The sequence below is a fragment of the Oryctolagus cuniculus genome, chromosome X (assembly GCF_964237555.1).
Source record: "Oryctolagus cuniculus chromosome X, mOryCun1.1, whole genome shotgun sequence".
Taxonomy (NCBI): domain Eukaryota; kingdom Metazoa; phylum Chordata; class Mammalia; order Lagomorpha; family Leporidae; genus Oryctolagus; species Oryctolagus cuniculus.
In genome coordinates, this window is record NC_091453.1 from 69,332,904 (window position 1) to 69,352,781 (window position 19,878).

Below are 19,878 nucleotides of genomic sequence, written 5' to 3' on the forward strand. Positions count from 1 at the left end.
GGTAAATCTTTCTTTTAAAGGATCTTTTGTGATGTAGACAAAAATTTTAAACCCTGTTATGGAAAACTAAGCATTTTATATTATCCAGAAAAACATTTCATTAAAATAATTTAGATAATGGTCAAAATTCTGTATTGATACATTTTTTTCCTCTTGAGTTAGAATAAAATCAAACCATGTCAGTTATTATGTTGATATAAAGTTATTACCTTTTAATTTTGAAGTGAAACTATTCTTTTTATATACATAGTTATTCATAATTTTGATTTATTTACAGTGATTCATCAAGTGAATATTCTGATTGGACAGCAGATGCTGGTATAAATTTGCAACCTCCAAAAAGACAAACCAGACAGGCAACGCGGAAATTTTGCAGCAGTTCTGAGGAAGAAAATTTGAAGTCAGTAGATGAAAGACAGAAGAAACCTAAACAGACTCGAAAAAAGGTTTGTAACTATATAGGTGGTTTTGTTTTTGTGTTTTTTTAAAAGTTTTTGGCACTTTTCTCTAAAAATAAAATTCCATTTGATAAACTAAGTGTATGTAGTTAAATTGACTTTTAAAATATGAAGAATTCTTCAAAAAATGTTCTGTTATTTAAGGGTAGAGGCTAGAATATCTTCATCATTATAATTTGTCATTGAATTAAGATGAACTGACATTTGTTTCTTAAAATGTAGCACAATTCTAAAATAATCCACTACATATAGAAAAATATTGTTCTTGGCCGGCGCCGCGGCTCAATAGGCTAATCCTCCGCCTTGCGGTGCCAACACACCAGGTTCTAGTCCCGGTCAGGGCGCCGGATTCTGTCCTGGTTGCCCCTCTTCCAGTACAGCTCTCTGCTGTGGCCAGGGAGTGCAGTGGAGGATGGCCCAAGTGCTTGGGCCCTGCACCCCATGGGAGACCAGGAGAAGCACCTGGCTCCTGCTTTTCGATCAGCACGGTGCGCCGGCAGCAGCGGCTGGCTGTGGTGGCCATTGGAGGGTGAACCAACAGCAAAGGAAGACCTTTCTCTCTGTCTCTCTCTCTCTCACTGTCCACTCTGCCTGTCAAAAAAAAAATAAAATAAAGAAAAATATTGTTCTTGTTATGTTGCCAAACATAAATTTCTATACACATTTTTGACTTGTAAAAGGGATAAAATATAACGTGTTTTCTGCTATTTGTGAAAATTAAAATATATAGTCTAAAAATGGTGTGGATATCATATGATTTGGTACATAGTTATTGCTTCACTAAATTATACCATGTACATGACAAGATACTATTCATTCCCCATTTTATGACTATTGTCATGAATCCCATATTTTGTGATATTAATGTTTTTTCAAGAAAAACATTATATGTATATGTTTAGAATGTATATGATGTAAATATAGCAAAATGTTACAAGCTGTTAAATCTTTTTTTTTTTTTTTTTTTTTTGACAGGCAGAGTGGATAGTGAGAGAGAGAGACAGAGAGAAAGGTTTTCCTTTGCCATTGGTTCACCCTCCAATGGCAGCCACGGATGGCGCGCTGCGGCCAGCGCACCGTGCTGATCCGAAGGCAGGAGCCAGGTGCTTCTCCTGGTCTCCCATGGGGTGCAGGGCCCAAGCACTTGGACCATCCTCCACTGCCTTCCCGGGCCACAGCAGAGAGTTGGCCTGGAAGAGGGGCAACCGGGAAAGAATCCGGCACGGCCACCGGGACTAGAACCCGGTGTGCCGGCGCCGCTAGGTGGAGGATTAGCCTATTGAGCCGCGGCGCCAGCCAAGCTGTTAAATCTTAAAATTAAAAAAATAATAATAATTTTAAAAAGTAAATTATCTAGGGCTCTTCATTCATTCCTTTATGTTTTGACTTCATTCCAACTATGATTTTTTTCCCCAGTATTAATTTCTTGTAGGTGATATAAAGAATTAGTCCACATAGTTCTTTACTAATCTTAGTTTGAAATTTTGTTATCTACATGTTCCGTAGTCTATTGCTTTAGGTTGTACAATTATTTTCTTGATTATCACTGTTTTTTAATTTTTCATATTTTTTTGAGAGGCAGAATGATAGACCAACCAAACTCCTATCTGCTGGTTCACTCCTCAAATGGCCACAACAGCCAGAGTTGGGCTGGGTTGAAGCCAGGAGCTGAGAACCAAGTTTGGGTCTCCCATAAGGGTGGCAGCAACCCAACCACTTGAGCCATCACCTCCTGTCTCTCAGGTTCTGCATTCACAAGAAGGTGGAATGGGGGCCAAAGCATCCCAGGCACTCCAGCACATGCTGTGGGATTCTTAATTACTAGGCCAAATGCCCACTCCAATTGTTAATGTTTTATTGGGAAAAAGTTATTGTGTTAGTAGCATTGAATTAGTGTAGCATTCTAGGGACATGAAGGGTAAAAGTTGCGAGTTTAGATAGTGTATATGTATGTATACTATCATGCTCTAGTCAGCAAATAGTGAGCGCTTGGGTTTTTTATCGGTATAATAATTGCTTTAATTAATTGTTAAAGGAAACTGTTTGAAATGTGTATATTTTAGGCCTTTTCATAACAAATTTATATGCCTGCAATTTTTCGTAGCACTGTTCATGTACTTACATATTTTGACCTATTTTTATACACCTACTGTTCATGTATTTGTATTTTAGAAAGGAGGACTGGTTTCTATGGCAGGTGAGCCCAATGAAGAATGGTTTGCCCCTCAGTGGATCTTAGATACCATACCTCGACGTTCCCCATTTGTTCCACAGATGGGAGATGAGGTAAATTTTACCTGTTACAACCTTTTTTTCTTGGATCCTCAAGAACACTAATGCTAATCTTTCTTAGGATATTTGTATTTTTATATTCTTATTTCTGTTATATATAGATACACTGTCTTATCTGCTCTGCTCACTTGTATATATATTGTGGACAGTGACTGAATCCTAATAATCTTTATCCTTTGTAGGGTCTGGCATAGTGTCTTCAATATAGTGGATGCTCAATGAAAATTGAGATAATGTGATTGATTCATGAAGTCATGAAAATAATTCTTTTAATGTTTATATCGTCATTTGATAGAATTGAGACGTATTTTGAACCCTCATTCAGATTTTTATATTATTTTAAAAATATTCAACCTGTTAGAAAATATAATGCAGCATAATTTCCCCCTTTCAATGAGTTGGCTACTACTGAGCCTGTGGTTAAGTAACATGCCATATTTATGATTGGTCAGCCACAGATTAATTAAAATTCTACCAAGTGAAAAAATATTTTCTTATGAAAATTGTATTTATTATGGATTGTTAGAAGACTATTTGGCTAGTCTAATCTCTTAGATATTGACCAATCATTAATTTTTAATTGACTAAATATTTGCTCAGAATTTTTTTGTTTTCTTACTTTATTTTAGGAATGTGATATGATATTGTCATCACAGTAAAAGAAGAGGCGAAACCTTGTAAATGAGTTATAAAAATCTTGGCACCGGCCGGCGCCGCGGCTCAATAGGCTAATCCTCCTCCTTGCAGCGCCGGCACACCGGGTTCTAGTCCTGGTCGGGGCGCCGGATTCTGTCCTGGTTGCCCCTCTTCCAGTACAGCTCTCTGCTATGGCCCGGGAGTGCAGTGGAGGATGGCCCAAGTGCTTGGGCCCTGCACCCCATGGGAGACCAGGAGAAGCACCTGGCTCCTGCTTTTTGGCAGCAGTGGCCGGCCGTGGCAGCCATTGGAGGGTGAACCAACGGCAAAGGAAGACCTTTCTCTCCATCTCTCTCTCTCTGCCTGTCAAAAAAAAAATCTTGGCACCAATATAAAAATTACCAAAATATTCTGTAATTTTTTGTTGCAGATATCACAGATAACTATCAAATGGCCTTATGAATAGCTCTTACTTGTTGATTATCTTTAGATATTATTAAGATGTTTCTTTCATAAGTGTATAGATACTGAGCTTTCCAGTAATACTTATTTACATGATTAGTAAGTATATTCTGATAAATGCTGTATTTTAATACATAGAGAACTTTAAAAAATTTTTAGCATACCCAGAATCACAATTTTTTATTGATTGCCTGATTTTATAGAGCCACAAGAGGAATACTGTTGAGTTAATATTAGAAGATATTATAGAACAAAATGAGGATCTGTATATACTAAGATCTGACAAGACTTCTTCCTGTTCTGTAGGATCTCTTTACTCAATTTTAATGGAATCATTTTCCCTATATTTTATTAAACTTATATCCTTATTGCCTCAGGATTCACATATTAGATGACAGTTCCTCAGGTAATGAGGAAGATGTATATATAATCTAATCAGACTATGAAATATGTCCTCTGGAGAAAATGTTTAAGGAACTCCTAAATGAATGAACTTTTAATGTAATCAATTTCTTGATGAAAGCTTGCTTTTTATTTCATGGTAACAGTAAGCCTTTATTATTTTGCCTATAATACCCCTAAACACAAATCATTGCCTCCCAAAATGTTCATTCTTCAAGGTCTAACTCAAATGCCAACTTCTTCTGTATGTTATCCTTGTTTTCCATTTGCCTGCCCCTCCTAAATTATTTTATTCTTTTGAAGTATGGTATATTCTCCCTTTTGTTATAGCTAAATATCTATATGTGTATTTGTATCCTTAAGGGAATGGATTATATTTTATGCCTTATCACAGCATTCAGTACCTTGTGCATAGATTCCATCAATATGTGTTGAGCATAGGAATGAATTTATAATAAGGGATATCTTAATAGCATGTTTATCATTTCCTTTTTAACTACTTTAATTATTTTATGAGTATTTACTAATATTTAAATCTTTTTCATTTTCTACTTATATTTTTAACTATTAAAAATTCTGATTTAGACAATGCTGATAGTTAATATAGCATTTTCATGTTACTTCATACTTATCTCTATCACTACTTATAAACTCTAGAGGGAAAAAAACTTAAAAAAATTTATTTTACGTGAATAAGAAAGAGAGAGAGAAAATCTCATCTGCTGGTTCACTTTCTGAATTCCTGGGAGCTGAGAACTCAATTCTGGTCTCCCAAGAGGATGGCCGGAACCCAACCAACAATTTGAGTCATCACCTGCTACCACCTAAGATGCACATTTGGCAGGAACCTGGAATCAGGATCAGAATTCTTACTTGAACATAAGCATGGGATATGAGTATCTCAAACGGTGTATAATAGCTACACCAAATGTCTGCCCCAGAAACATTTTTTTATCTTCTTTTTTTTTATTTTTTAAGATTTATTTTATTTATTTGAAAGTCAGAGTTACACAGAGAGAGAAGGAGAGGCAGAGAGAGAGAGAGTTTTCCATCCAATGGTTTACTACTCAATTGGCTGCAATGGCCGGAGCTGTGCCGATCTGAAGCCAGGAGCCAGGAGCTTCTTCTGGGTCTCCCATGCAGGTGCAGGACCCAAGGACTTGGACCATCTTCTGTTGCTTTCCTAGGCCATAGCAGAGAGCTAGATTGGAAGTGGAGCAGCTGGGACTCAAACTGGCACTGATATGGGCTGCCAGCACTGCAGGCAGCAGCTTTACCTGCTACACTACAGTACCGGCCCCTCTTATTTTTAAATTAACATCTTACATTAGTATATTTTTCACAAGTAATGCAGCACACCTAACTCCCCATTTTTTTTTAATCCAGAATTCTTCTATCCCTCCTACCCTTCCTAGCCTCTAATAATCACTGTGTTCAGAAACTTTTTTTTTTAATGAATGAAATAGAATATGGTAGTAAGTCCTGTCTTAAAAAGCTAAAAGGTGGGCATTGTGGTGCAGTGGATTTAACTGCTGCTTGGGATGTCTGCATCCCATATCAAAGTGCTGGTTTGAATCCTGGCTACTTCACTTCCTTACAGACAGTGAGAGAGAGAGAGAGAGACAGAGAAAGGTCTTCCTTCCGTTGGTTCACTCCCCAGATGGCTGCAACTGCCAGAGCTATGCCAATCCAAAGCCAGGAGCCAAGTGCTTCTTCCCGGTCTGCCATGCGGGTGCAGGGGCCTAAGCACTTGGGCCATCTTCTACTGCTTTCGCAGGCCATAGCAGAGAGCTGGATTGGAAGAGGGGCAGCTGGGAATAGAATGGGCGCCCATATGGGATGCTGGAGCTGCAGGCGAAGGATTAACCTACTGTGCCACGGCGCTGGCCTCTTCTACTTCACTTCCAATCCAGTTCCCTGCGAATGCAGCATATAATGGCTCAGGTACTTGGGCCAATGCCACTCACAGGAGACACCCAGTTGGTTTCTGAACTCTTGACTTCAGAGTTATTCTCTTATGGGCATTTGGGGAGTGAACTAGAGGATTGAAGATTATTCTCTCTCTCTCTCTCTCTCTCTCTCTCTCTCTCTTGCTTTTGCTCTTGCTGTCACTCTGCCTTAAGTAGATAAAAATAAATATATATTTGAAAAAGGCTTGGCTAAGCCTTTATAAAAAAGCTAAACAGTGTTACCAAGCATTTGAATTCATTTTCCTTCTATACTGTGCCAGTTCTGAAGTGTGTTATAATTTTGATATTTAGAACATCAATTAGAATTTGAAATATAGTACTTTGAGTAGTGTCCAATTTTGTGTATATTTGTTACAAGTGTTTCTCAGCAGTTTTAGGGAGCTACTTGATGGGTAAAAGAAAAGGACTATATCTAAAATGTTTATATGATGAGGTACTTAGCACAGGCTTATGTAGACTTGTACTGAGTGACTATCATTATATGGGGAAAATACCTTTATTGTATAAAATGTTTCAAAATTATGTAATTATTTGTTTTTTTTTTTTTTTTTCAAACCAAAGAAGTTTGGAGAAATGGGTATAGGGATGTATAGAGTTGTTAAATAAGATGCTGGCTGCTATTTAATACTTTGTTTTTGGTTTTAGCTTATTTATTTTAGGCAAGGACATGAAGCTTATGTGAGAGCTGTAAGGAAATCAAAAATATACAGCGTTAATTTACAAAAACAGCCATGGAACAAAATGGATCTCAGGGTAAGTTTGCTGAATTCATAATCTATGCAATTGGAGGAACTCTGAAATTAAGTTCTTTACCATAGACTTTTTTCTCAGTTTTATGCATTTTCCACTGTTGACAGTATATCTGAAGGAAACTGAAATACAATACTCTTGTGGAACTGAGTAGTAGGGCTCACATTTTATATTTCCTGAACTTTGTATGCTGCTATTGTCTTGATTATTTTGCCTTATTTCCTTCAAGCATCGTATATTTTAGTTTACAACAGTCCATGATTATAGTGAAGTAGGAATTCCCTGGCATGGATATTTTTCCCTATCAGCAACTTTCTACATTCTAGAGACTCAGTAAACTGACTCAATGGGCAGACTGCAGCCATTCTAGCTTAGGATATATTAGATATCTTAAATTATAGGAAGCTTAGAAATATGTTCTGCATGAGATATTTCTCAATAGAATACATAGACACATGTCATTCAATAAAATAGATCTATGTATTTTATGGAAAAGGATTTTCTGTCAGTAACCTTTCATTCATTCGTACATACATATATACAGATTTACTGACTTAGGTATACATATAACATCATTTCTACTTAGGTTCATTTGTGTTTTGTTTTCTTTTGTTTTTCCAACATAGAGAACAAATAACTAACAGGGAAGTTCTCTATTGGTTTTCCAGGTAAATGAAGGGTTGTTGTGTGATGATGCTTAGCAGGAAGGATTTAAGAGAGAATCTGAATATTTATTAAAATAAAGATTTAGTTAAGATATCTGTAAAAATTATTAATTCTGTAAATTGCTAAAAAGTATCTTGTCAAGTGAGTTATATTTAATCGTCTCCTGAAAGATTGAGATGGCTACCATCTTTTTTGAATTTGGTAAAAGTTGAGTTTTTTCTTTGAATCAGGAGATTAAATAAAATTCATGATATGTAATTTTTAATACTGACCCTGTGGTTCTAGGAAATTAAAAGAGGCCACATGTATGTGTTATAAGAGCCTGTGCTTTGGAAAAATACTTGGACTTCAATCCTAGTTCTGCAATATGCTAGTGGTATATAACTTTAAACAAGTTACTCTACCTATGAGGATTAGTTTTCCCATATGTTAAATGTGACTAGTAATAAATTCATGTGTAAGGTTGCTGTAGGGGCCAGCACTGTGGCTCACTTGGTTGATCCACCGCCTGCAGCGCCGGCATCCCATATGGGCGCTGGGTTCTGGTCCCGGTTGCTCCTCTTCCTGTCCAGCTCTCTGCTGTGGCCCGGGAGGGCAGTGGAGGATGGCCCAAGTGCTTGGGCCCTGTACCCGCATGGGAGACCAGGAGGAGGCACCTGGCTCCTGGCTTCAGACTGGCGTAGCTCCGGCCGTAGCGGCCATTTAGTGGGTGAACCAATGGAAGGAAGACCTTTCTATCTGTCTCTCTCTCTCTCTCACTGTCTAACTCTGTCAAATAAAAAAAAATTTAAAAAAAGGTTGCTGTAAATTAATATTGTAGGCATTCAGAACTATAAGTCCACTCTAAAACAAATACATACAATTGTTTACATGTGTACTTACTTACATTACTGTGTTTTTACTAGGGAATCAGTTTTTAGAAATTTTTTTATTTGAAAGACAGTGTTATGCAAAGAGAGACAGAGAGAGACAGCATTATGCAGAGAAAGAGAAAGAGAGAGGGAGAGAAAGTGAGAGAGAGAGAGAGAGACCATCTGCTGGTTCATTCCCCAGATGACCACAATGGCTGAGCCTGAGTTGGGCCAGGCAGAAGCCAGGATCCAGGAACTTCATCTGCGTCTCCCTCAAGGGTGGCATCCTCTGCTGCTTTCCCAGGTGCATTAGTAGGGAAATGGAATGGAAGTGGAGCAGCTGAGACTTGAACCAGCAATCATATGGGATGCCAGCATCGCAGGCGGTTGTTTAAACCTGCTGCATCACACCACCAGACCTAGGGAATGATTTTTAACCAGGAAAAACCCAGGACCCCTGAGGAATTTTTCCAAAGTATATTACTAAATGTCCCCCAGACTAAGAGTATCGGATTCTCTAGGGGTAGCATTCAGGAACATGATTTTGAAGTTTTCACAGGAAATTCTATTGTTTATCCTTGACTTAGAGCCCTGCACTAGACTCCAATCTGCTACTAAGGGCCAAGAGCCTTGTCATATTACCTGTAATACTCAGGGTAGTGCTCAGCATTTGGTGGGTATTCAGATCATTCTTAAATTTTTCAAGTAATAATGAAATATTATGTGAATGTTAGGTGGTTATTTATATTGAAAGTAGTAATAATATCTGGATATTCTCATGAATAGGAGCAAGAGTTTGTTAAGATTGTAGGAATCAAATATGAGGTTGGACCACCTACACTATGCTGCTTGAAGCTTGCATTTCTGGACCCCATTTCAGGCAAAATGACTGGAGAATCTTTCTCTATTAAGTGAGTATCTCTGGGGTGTGTGATGTATGTGTTTCATACCTATTATATATTCTGCAGAGTGCAGGGCTCAGTGACAAAAGAAACACTACAATTACCAGTACAGTATTTAGACTTAAAAATACCAGGGTTTAATTCTTGGTTTGTTTGGTCATTTAATGGCTACATGTATGGTAGATCGATCTCTCCATGAGCAAGGCATTTAAGCTCTCTGAATTTATGCTTTCATTTGTAAAATGAAAATGTTAATGTCTTCCTCAACATTCTTCTGAGGAATCAGATAAACTTTTATAAGTGCCTAAAAGTGTGCTTGACACACGGTAGTTGCCTTTATTTCTATTCATTAGTAATAGGAATAAGAAGTCAATTGGTTATTTTTTGAAGTTGAATTTAAAATATGAGGAGATCAAAGAACACCAGCTCATAGTCTCCTTTAAGTGTCTTTAATATAAAATTCCTCATATTAAGCTGTAAAAATGTTTATTGGCATCTTTATATTATTTAAAGTAATGCAACAGTAGGCAGGGCTCTCCCAGATAGATCAAAGGAGATGAGATTTAATATAACTAAAGGCATTTCTAGGAACCATGAGGTTTGCAAATTTTTACTTGAGCTCTAGATTAAACATCTATCCTTGGATCTTTAGTAAGTTACACATATTATTATATCTCTGCATTCACATATGTTTTACCTTCTGTACAGGTATCATGACATGCCTGATGTCATTGATTTTCTAGTATTGCATCAGTTTTATAATGAAGCCAAAGAAAGGAACTGGCAGATTGGTAAGCATAGAATTCTCTTTTAATAACTATTAAGCTTGAGTAGAGCAAGTACTCTTTTTTAATTGATTGATCAGAAAAAACTAGCTTAACATTTAACAGGAAAAAGTGTCAGCCAAACTAGAAAAAACTAAAATATCCTTTTCTATTATGTTTATGTAACTTTATATGCACATTGTGTGTAGCATATATAGAGTTCATCTTTATCTCCAGGTTTGCTTTCCATGATATCAGTAACCTGTTGTCAACTACAGTCTGAAAATAGTAAATGGCAAGTTGCAGAAATAAAGCAATTCATACAGTTCAGATTGCATGCTAATTTGAGACATATGATGAAATCTCACCTGTCTAGCTCCATCCTACCCACCTGGGACGTGAATCGTCCCTTAGTCAAATATGTCCATGCAGTATGTGCTACATGCCCATTAGTCACTTAGCCCTGTTATTTGCTTAGCTATCTTTAGTCTACTGTCCTAGTATTGTAGTGCTTATGCTCAGTTAAATCATATGTAGTACCTAATGCTTCATCACAATGCCTGCATCATTCACCTCACTTCATCTCATTATGTAGGCATCGTATCATCTCACATCATTGTAAGAAGGGTCAAAATCCAAAATATTTTGAGGGCCAGTATTTAAAATAATTAAAGTATTTCAAATTAAAAAAAAAACTTTGCAATTGGAAACAGTTCTGATCGCAAGCATTTTGGATAAGGGATACTCGGTCTGCATGAAAAGATTTTAAAGGTGAAACGGCAAAGGTATATAAAAAAAGGAGATGATGAGACAACTATATTAACCTATTGATAGTACAATAAGTGGCATGCTTAATGATGATACCAAGTAACTTATAGAAAGCAAATTATATTTGGTGGCATTTATTTAGGAAGACATGGACATACTATGATTTATTTCAGAAGTATTTTTTTCCCAGTTAGAAATAATAGTTGAAGAGGGTAAAATATAAAATTCACTTATCTGGAAAGTTAAAATTGAAACCTCTGATAATGTTAGGTGTAATGCTGCTTCTATATTCAACAAAAACAGCAATTTAGAGTGGAAACAGAGATAATGTTCTTGAGCACCCTTTTAAACCTTTATAAAAAACATTATAGGTGATAGATTCCGCAGTATAATAGATGACGCCTGGTGGTTTGGAACTGTGGAGAGTCAGCAGCCTTTTCAACCAGAGTATCCTGATAGTTCTTTCCAGTGTTACAGTGTTCAGTAAGTATGGTTATGGTCTTTTCTGTCTAATATATTAACTGTAGTCTCATGGACTTTTAACACACTCTACCAGTAATAATACCTTTTTATCTGACTTATCTTGTCTTCACAATACCTGTACCTGTAAGGAAGCTATCATAGTAGCTGTAAGGAAGGAATTGGATGGTAAACCTTTTGGCCCAATATGCTTGCTAAAACAAAACAAGAATGAAGACAGTGGCTGTTTCTTTCATTTTCTATATTTTCTCCTAAGCAGTTCTATTTTATGCAAGAATACTGTTTAACGTAATTGGTAAAGCTGGAATAAAGCAGTGAGGAGTAGTACCCAACCTTTTATTTAATAGTAAGAATTCTAGGCAGAGGTGATTGCTTTATATTTGTAGGTACTGTTTGTTTAGTTATTTCCTTTAATTGAAATCCAAGAGTTGTTAAGATTCCTCACAAATGAAGCAACTCAAGAATGATAGAAGAAATGCTTATTCTACAGAAATTGACTTTTAGTCTGCATGTTGCAGATCAAAAGGGAATAATAAAATTTTGGAGGTACTATTACACTTAAGCTATAAGGATAAAGTATATTACTTCACAGGAAAAAATGTCACATAACTCTTTTAACCTGAAAGATTTCTTTCCAAAGAGATCTTTTTGTTCTTTTCCCCAACTTAATATTGACTATATGCTGTTTTGAAGTAAAAAGCAAGTAAACTTAAGAGTCATCTTAATGCTAAGTTTCGTATTAGTGGGCCATATTTTCTCTACTAGATGTTTATTATTATCTTTATGCAAGCAAAGTTATATTTATAAGAAAACTATACTGCTCTTTTCCAAATTTCACCCCCGAGCAGTCATGCAAATTATGCTAGTATCTTTGAAATAAGTATGTGTGAATTTGATTTGTATCTTGTTATCTTTTAATAGCTGGGACAATAATGAGAGAGAAAAGATGAGCCCCTGGGATATGGAGCCGATTCCAGAAGGAAGTAAGTATATTTTTTAAGTGAGTCATAATTCTTTTAAAGTAAATCAGCAATAGCATGATATTGGAAACTGATTATTTCTGATTTTTCCTCTTATGCCTAGCTGCCTTTCCAGATGAAGTTGGTGCTGGTGTTCCTGTGTCCCAGGAGGAACTGACTGCTTTGCTATACAAACCCCAGGAAGGAGAGTGGGGGGCTCACTCCAGAGATGAGGAATGTGAACGGGTTATTCAGGGCATCAACCACCTTCTTTCCCTGGGTATGGTGAATGCAAAATATTAGAAGTTATGAGAACCAGCAAGGTTTTAGTTTTTACAAAAGTAAATATAGTTTCTCACTGTACATATTACTTTTAACTCAAGATGCAGAGAGGTTCTCGTTTTAATATTACCAGTTTTATATGCTTGACCAAAATAATGATAAGTTTTTTCAGCTCTTGGGTAGCAAATAGTGAGTACCAGCATATAAATATTTTTCCTTTCTTGAGTCATTTTGGCTCTCTAGCTATTCCTTGAGCCTGACTTTGGATGGATACCTTGATAAAGATGGTGGACGACTAACATATTTTACTCACTGGATTATTTTCTAAAACATATCACTAGAGAAGTTTTTGCATTCATCTGGGAAAGATGAAGAAATCTGAAGTTAAACACAATGTTTCTTTAAAGTTTCTTGATTTTACCTAATTTCAACCAGTGTATCATGATCAATTCATAAATAGTATGTCCAGATAAAAACAGTAACATTATATTTGACTTATTGTTTTACAAATGTAGTATATCACCTTTATTTCTTGTTTATATGTGAATTTTTGTTTGTTAACATGAATTGTTATTTCCCTTTATAGCTACCTTTTTTGGACTTGTTGTTTTGTAGATTTTGCCAGCCCTTTTGCTGTTCCAGTGGATCTCAGTGCCTACCCCTTGTACTGTACTGTAGTTGCTTATCCAACTGACCTCAATACCATCAGACGAAGACTTGAAAATCGTTTTTACAGGTCTATTTAGTTTTCTCATTTGTTAGAGAATTCATGGCTATGTGACTTTCATTTTCCCTTTTGAAATCTGTTTTCGTAGTATAAAATGATCATCTGAAAGATTTAGTCCATAATTTCTTCTAAAAATTCAGAGCAATGATTTCTTTCTATTTAATAGACTCTTCCGGGGTGGGGGGGGGGGTTAGGAAAGAAAGAAGAGAATATAGGTATGACAAATGTACAAAACAAAAATATAGTTAATTTTAGTTTATTAAAGGCAGATTAAGTGATTTGTGGATTCATTATGATTAAGATGCTACAGAGATTTGGATGGAATATGTTGAAATTCTCTGTCAGGCAATTAGGAAACATTTAATTAGATTTAATTGAAATAGATGTCTGCAAAATGTTCATAGAAAATGCATATTATGAAAAAGGTATGCATAATTTCAAAAACTTTTTTGTACCAGAATTAACTTGTCTTTTAATTCCATTTTTCAACAAACCTTTCAATGTACCCTTGTATGTTTGTTTACTCACACACATGAAATGATGTCCTCTTCATTTTATAGATGAAGTGACTGAAGCTCACTAAGGTTTAATAACTAAACCCACAGCACAGACCTAAAAAGTGGTGAAGCCGGGGCTACGCCTAAATTTGTTTGCCTCCAATATTTATATTTTTACTGGCTGTTCTTTTTTTAAAAAGTCCCATAAATGGTTGATGCCTTCCCCTCATGTCTTTCCTTATCAGAGCAGAGATTTGGGCTACATAAACAAAAGGAAAAAACATTGACCAGGAAATGATTAATACCTTAATATACACAGATAACAGAACACCAGTGCCCTAAGATGGAAAAAATGGAATTAAAAGATAAGTTTATTTTGATGTGAGACTTTTTTGAAAACCATATGTAAGTTTTTCACAATAAACGTTGTCCATAAATTTTTGATGAGCCCTCAAATATATAGACAAAGTTATCTTTTTTCCTTGGTTTTGTTTACGAGTGGGAATGATTATGGAAGGGCTATAGAGCATCCTGGTCCCTCTCATCCAAGTCTGTTACACCTAACCACAGTATTCCAAGAGTTAGTTCATTTTTCTTTTTTTGAAAATTGGATGTATTTCATTTGATACTATACATCATAAAAGTAACTTGATAGGGGCCAGCATTGTGGTGCAATGAGTTGCACCACCACTTGTGATGTGGCATCCCGTGTCGGAGTGCCAGTTCCAGTCCTGACTGCCCTGCTTCCAATCCAGTTTCCTGCTAATATGCCTGGGAAAGCAGCAGGTGATGGCTCAAGTGCTTGGATCCCTGACACTCATGTAGTTCATGGCTCCTAACTTCAGCATGGTCCAGCCCTGGCTGTGGCAGGCATTAGGGGAGTGAAGCAGTAGGTGGAAGATCTCTTTCTCTCTCTCTCTCTCTCTCTCTCTGTAGCTCTGACTTTAAAAATAAATAAGTTACAGAAAGAGAGGGAGAGACACAGAGAGAGAGAGATCTTCCATCCACTGCTTCTCTCTCCAAATGGTCAGCTCTGGGCTAGACCAAACACTTGGCCATCTTGCACTGCTTTTCCCAGGCCATTAGCAGGGAGCTGGATCAGAAGTGAAGCAGCCTAGACAAGCACCTGCACCCATATGAGATGCCGGTGTCACAGGTAGCAGCTTTACCTGCTAAGTGATGCTGGCCCCAATAACTAAATCTTTTCAAAAAGTAACTAGAGAGGAGAGGCAGAGAGAGAGAGAGAGAGAGATGTCTTCCATCCGCTGGTCACTCCCCAGTTGGCCGAAGTTACACAGAGAGGCAGAGAGAGAGAGAGGTCTTCCATCCGCTGGTTCACCCCTCCAATTGGCCGAAACGGCTGGAGCTGCGCTGATCCAAAGCCAGGAGCCAGGAGCTTCTTCCAGGTCTCCTACGTAGGTACAGGGGTCCAAGGGCTTAGGCCATCTTCTGCTGCTTTCCCAGGCCATAGCAGAGAGCTGGATCAGAAGTGGAACAGCTGGGACTCAAACTGGTACCCATATGGGATGCCGGCACTGCAGGCGGCAGCTTTACCTGCTACACCAGGGCGCTGGCCCCTGTCTGTCATTTTCTGCAATCTTTTTTCTTGGTATTCTTGACTCCCTAAAAGAATACACTTTTTGTTTCTTTGTCAAATCATTCTTACTTGTAATGTCCTGGGTCAGTTCTATTTCAAGTTAAGGGATTCAAACTTCCTGCCTGTGCTTCAAATACTGCAACTATATTTGTCCTTTTTTTAGTGCATACCAGTCCCACATATATATTGAGTCAAATTCATATATTCAAACACTTGACATCATGATTTAGTTCTTGGTTGTTTATTTTGTATGTTCCTAGAATATTCTTTAAATTTATCAATCAAGACTAACAAAGGGTATTTTTTTTCTCTCCTAGGAGAATATCAGCATTAATGTGGGAGGTACGCTATATTGAGCACAATGCTAGGACTTTCAATGAGCCAGACAGTCCTATAGTTAAAGCAGCCAAAATTGTGACTGATGTCTTACTTCGATTTATTGGGTAAGAAGCAGCTTCATCTTCCATAAAAGTGAACATCTGATTTTTTAAAAAAATATATTGAAATGTATTTTGACTTACCTTGTTTCTTAGGGATCAGAGCTGTACTGATATACTGGACACTTATAATAAAGTTAAAGCAGAAGAACTAAATAGTACTGATGCAGAGGAGGTAAGAATCACAGGATGATCAGGAAGAATAAATTCCTTTTCTGTTATTTGAAGTAGAGTAAGAATTAATGTGTAAATGTTATAACCGACTGTGAGCAGTAAAGCAAATATTTGAAAAGTGGCTGAACACCTGCACCTTTTTATATTAAACTCTTTAACTTAACTTGTACTCAGATGACATATACCAAAAATGTAACAGTGCTTCAGAGTTTAGTCAGAGACAGGTGGCCAGTCAGCCTTTTTGACTCAGTAGGTTTCAATGAGGAAAAATCAACACTTTATTTTGTGACCCTTAAAGATAAAACAAAGCACTTATTATTTTAGAAGAATCGTGGAAATTTCAGTAGGGATTTTATTTTCTGTACACATACTTTTAAAGTATAGGTTTGAAAGTCTGAATTTTTTATAATTTTATTAAATAACCACTTTATTTCCTTTAAGGAAAATTGAAAACATAAACCAGTTTTTTCTGAATGAAATGGAATTAGTACTCAGCAGCCCTTCACATTTTTGATCTCCCAACCCATCCATGTCACTAACTTACATTAAGCCATATTCAATACCAAACTACAGTAGTAAGAAACGAAAAAACAAGATAGAAGGCTGGGACAATAGTGGAATGTGATAATTCAAAACTATTTATTAGAAAATAAGTCATCCCATGTATGAGTGACTCACATATGCTAGATTCTATTGTAGTGGCATGTAATGTTTTGCAAATTTGTATCATCAGTGTTGTTAATATATGATATGCCTATTAGTTCTTACCTCTGAAAGCCCAAGAAAAATTTAACATTTGTATTCCTTAACATTTTTATATGAGACTACTTGAAAAAGGTTGTGAAAAATTGGAATTAAAAGATTCTGTTGCAAACAAATTTTGAAACCCATGTATAGCTTTTTCGTAATAGGCATTTCCACGAAATTTTTGAAGACTCTTCACATATTCTTTGGCTTTTCTGACCTAAATGCATTTTTATGTATTTATTTATGTATTTGAGAGGTAGCATTACAGAGAGGCAGGGAGAGAGAGAGGTCTTCCATCTGCTGGTTCACTCCCCAAGTGGCCACAACGGCTGGAGCTGTGCGGATCTGAAGCCAGGAGCTAGGAGCCTTCTCCAGGTCTCCAACATGGGTGCAGGGACCCAAGGACTTGGGCCATCTTCTGCTTTTCCAGGCTATAGCAGAGAGCTTGTTCGAATGTGGAGCAGCTGGGACCTGAACTGGCAGCCATATGGGTTACCGGTACTACAGGTGGTGGCCCTACCTGCTATGCCACAGTGCTGGCCCCCTTACATATATTTTTAACTGAGAATTTAGTGTAACAAGAATTTTTCCCCAAAGCAGAACTCTCTGGGTTAGAATGGAAAATGTAATTCAACAGCTTTATTTTATTAGAAAAGAGTTTCAATAACTCCAGAGCTAATTTCCCCCTCACTAGGCACTGCCTAGGTTCTTCATCATCAGTGGTGCCTGGACCTTGGATCTTTGTATTATAAATCTATCTCTCAGAGAGATACTGAACTGAATCTTAGTTTGTGGTACTTATATTTTCCCTGTAGAAAAGAGATCTATTTGTTGAAGTAGCAAAGGATTTGAATATTTGAATATTTCATAGTTGTATTAAATGGGCATGCCATACATAATAAGATTTTTTTAAAAACATACTATCACTTAGATACAAATTTTACCAGATACCAGTCAGTACACTTGTTCCTTATTTTCCTATTCTGATTTAACAAGAAAACTTGTTCAGCTTTTCTCCCGGTGTATTGTTCATTGAATAAACAGCATCTTGGCAAAGTTTGGAGTAAATTTCCTTCCTGCTTTTGCTCTATTCCAGTGACAGTTAATTGTGGTTATTTTTGTCATTTATTTGTAAATAAATGTGATTATGTTCTCCATATATTTGTAAATATCCATCTAATTTGTAAGACTTTGAATGTAACTGAACATCTTCTCCCATTCTCCTGCTTTTAATTTAGGATACAGAACTGGTTGATTTAGATTCTGATGGCCCAGGGACTTCGTCTGGAAGAAGGGTAAGTAAATAAGTGAACTGCTGAGAAGAAATATTTCCAGGCTTCCTCTGTCAGGGATCCCCAAGAATAAGCCCAAATCTGGAGAGTTCCTCAAAGGTCTGTTGGAACTAATATATATAGAGTTACTCATGGCTAAGATTTGTTACAGTGATACAGTAAAGATACACAGCTGAATCATAGGAAGAAACACAAAATCTGGAGGAATCTATGTACATGCTGCTTGCTGCTTCATATTCTCTCTTCTAGAAAGTGTCACACAGCACACTCTTTCCCCAGCAAAGAAAATAGAGCAACATAAATATTAGTAGAAACTCTGTCCCCAAGGAATTTACTAGGGGCAAGTTGCATTGCCACTTTCTGATTAGCACATTCCAAGATTCCAGACTTCCAGAAGGAAAAGCAGATATTCAAAACAAATTACATTGTTTGTGCTAAGTACAGTAAAACACTTTTACAATTTAGGAAACAGTTAAAATGCTAAGTTCCCAAATTCCAACCAAGATCCAAACTTGTAAGCAAGCCCCGATAAAGATAACTGACTCTGGCCAGCTGTGTTAACCTTTTTTTTTTTTGCATACTTCCCCTCTATGGTAAGCAGATATGTAGTTGTTTTCGTAAAAGAAAGAGTATCATTGGAAATATTGAAAGTGATCATGACAAAAGTCATCAAGTTGTAAAGCTGTAATTTTTGATAATCATCACAAAGAATTTACTAGAAAAAATTAAATGTTTTAGGAAAAGTATGGTGCCCTTGTCAAGTATACTTAGCTGTCAGCAAATGTTAAGGTAATATATCTATTAAGTTTGTAGAGGAAAAAAACATTTGTTTCTCTGTACTTTATGGGAGGGTTTTTTTTTAAATGAAAATTCAGAATATCACAATTCTTAACATTTCTGTAAATGTAATGTCTATTTTTGTTTATTTCCCCATGGATAATGATGTCTAATTTTTATTTTATTTTAAAAATATTTTATTTTTGAGATAATATTTTAATTTACATTACAGTCAAAGGCTTATTGGCTCCTTGACATAAAGAATTCAACAAATGAAAAATGAAAAGACAATAGTTCAGCAGGAGGCAGTGACTAAGCACAGTAATCAAGGAAAGATGCTCAAATTCATTCATATAAAGTAAATTAAAACTAGTGATATGTGATTCCTATCAATTTGTTTGACAAATATTAAAACAAACTTGGACAAACACTTTATTTGCAGCAATACTGGTACACTCAGGGGCTTCTTTTAATTTTAGCTGCCATATGTAAAGGAGAACATGAAGCATTTGTCTTTGTGTGTTTGATATTTTTCACTCAATATGATATCCTCCCAATTCCAGCCATTTTGCTGCAAATGATAGAACCACATTGTTTTATAGCTGAATAATATTCCATTGTGTGTGTGTGTGTACATACACATGGCATTTCCTTTATCCATTCAGCTGATGATGGACTCCTTGGTTAATTCCATATTTTGGCTATTGCAAATAGTACTCTCATAAATATGGTGGAATAGATACCTCCTTGATACAGTGAGTTCGTGTCTTTTGGGTATATACTCAGTAGTGGGATTGCTGGATCATATAGAAAGTTTATTATTTTATTTGAAAGATAGGGAGGCAGAGAGAGAGGGAGTCAAAGAGAGATCTCTCTGCTGGTTTACTCCTCAAATGCTCACAATAACTAAGGCTGGGCCAGGCCAAAACCAGGAGCCAGGAACTCAGTTAAAGTCTCCTGTGTGAGTTATAGGGACCCTACTATTTGA

The 19,878-nt window shown here is 36.6% G+C and overlaps 1 protein-coding gene across 3 annotated transcripts in view; it reads left to right on the forward strand.

Moving 5' to 3' along the window:
• The window catches only part of BRWD3 (bromodomain and WD repeat domain containing 3), a 132,691-nt gene that overhangs the window by 92,205 nt on the left and 20,608 nt on the right, over nucleotides 1–19,878 (forward strand). For all 3 annotated transcript variants that reach the window (XM_051827378.2, XM_051827379.2, XM_070066568.1), the window contains 12 exons: nucleotides 278–446; nucleotides 2,631–2,744; nucleotides 6,866–6,973; nucleotides 9,274–9,398; nucleotides 10,098–10,180; nucleotides 11,293–11,404; nucleotides 12,323–12,384; nucleotides 12,485–12,640; nucleotides 13,258–13,378; nucleotides 15,781–15,906; nucleotides 15,997–16,075; nucleotides 18,060–18,116. In XM_051827378.2, the coding sequence (XP_051683338.1) occupies nucleotides 278–446; nucleotides 2,631–2,744; nucleotides 6,866–6,973; nucleotides 9,274–9,398; nucleotides 10,098–10,180; nucleotides 11,293–11,404; nucleotides 12,323–12,384; nucleotides 12,485–12,640; nucleotides 13,258–13,378; nucleotides 15,781–15,906; nucleotides 15,997–16,075; nucleotides 18,060–18,116 (1,312 nt within the window). The remainder of the gene's footprint in view (nucleotides 1–277; nucleotides 447–2,630; nucleotides 2,745–6,865; nucleotides 6,974–9,273; nucleotides 9,399–10,097; nucleotides 10,181–11,292; nucleotides 11,405–12,322; nucleotides 12,385–12,484; nucleotides 12,641–13,257; nucleotides 13,379–15,780; nucleotides 15,907–15,996; nucleotides 16,076–18,059; nucleotides 18,117–19,878) is intronic.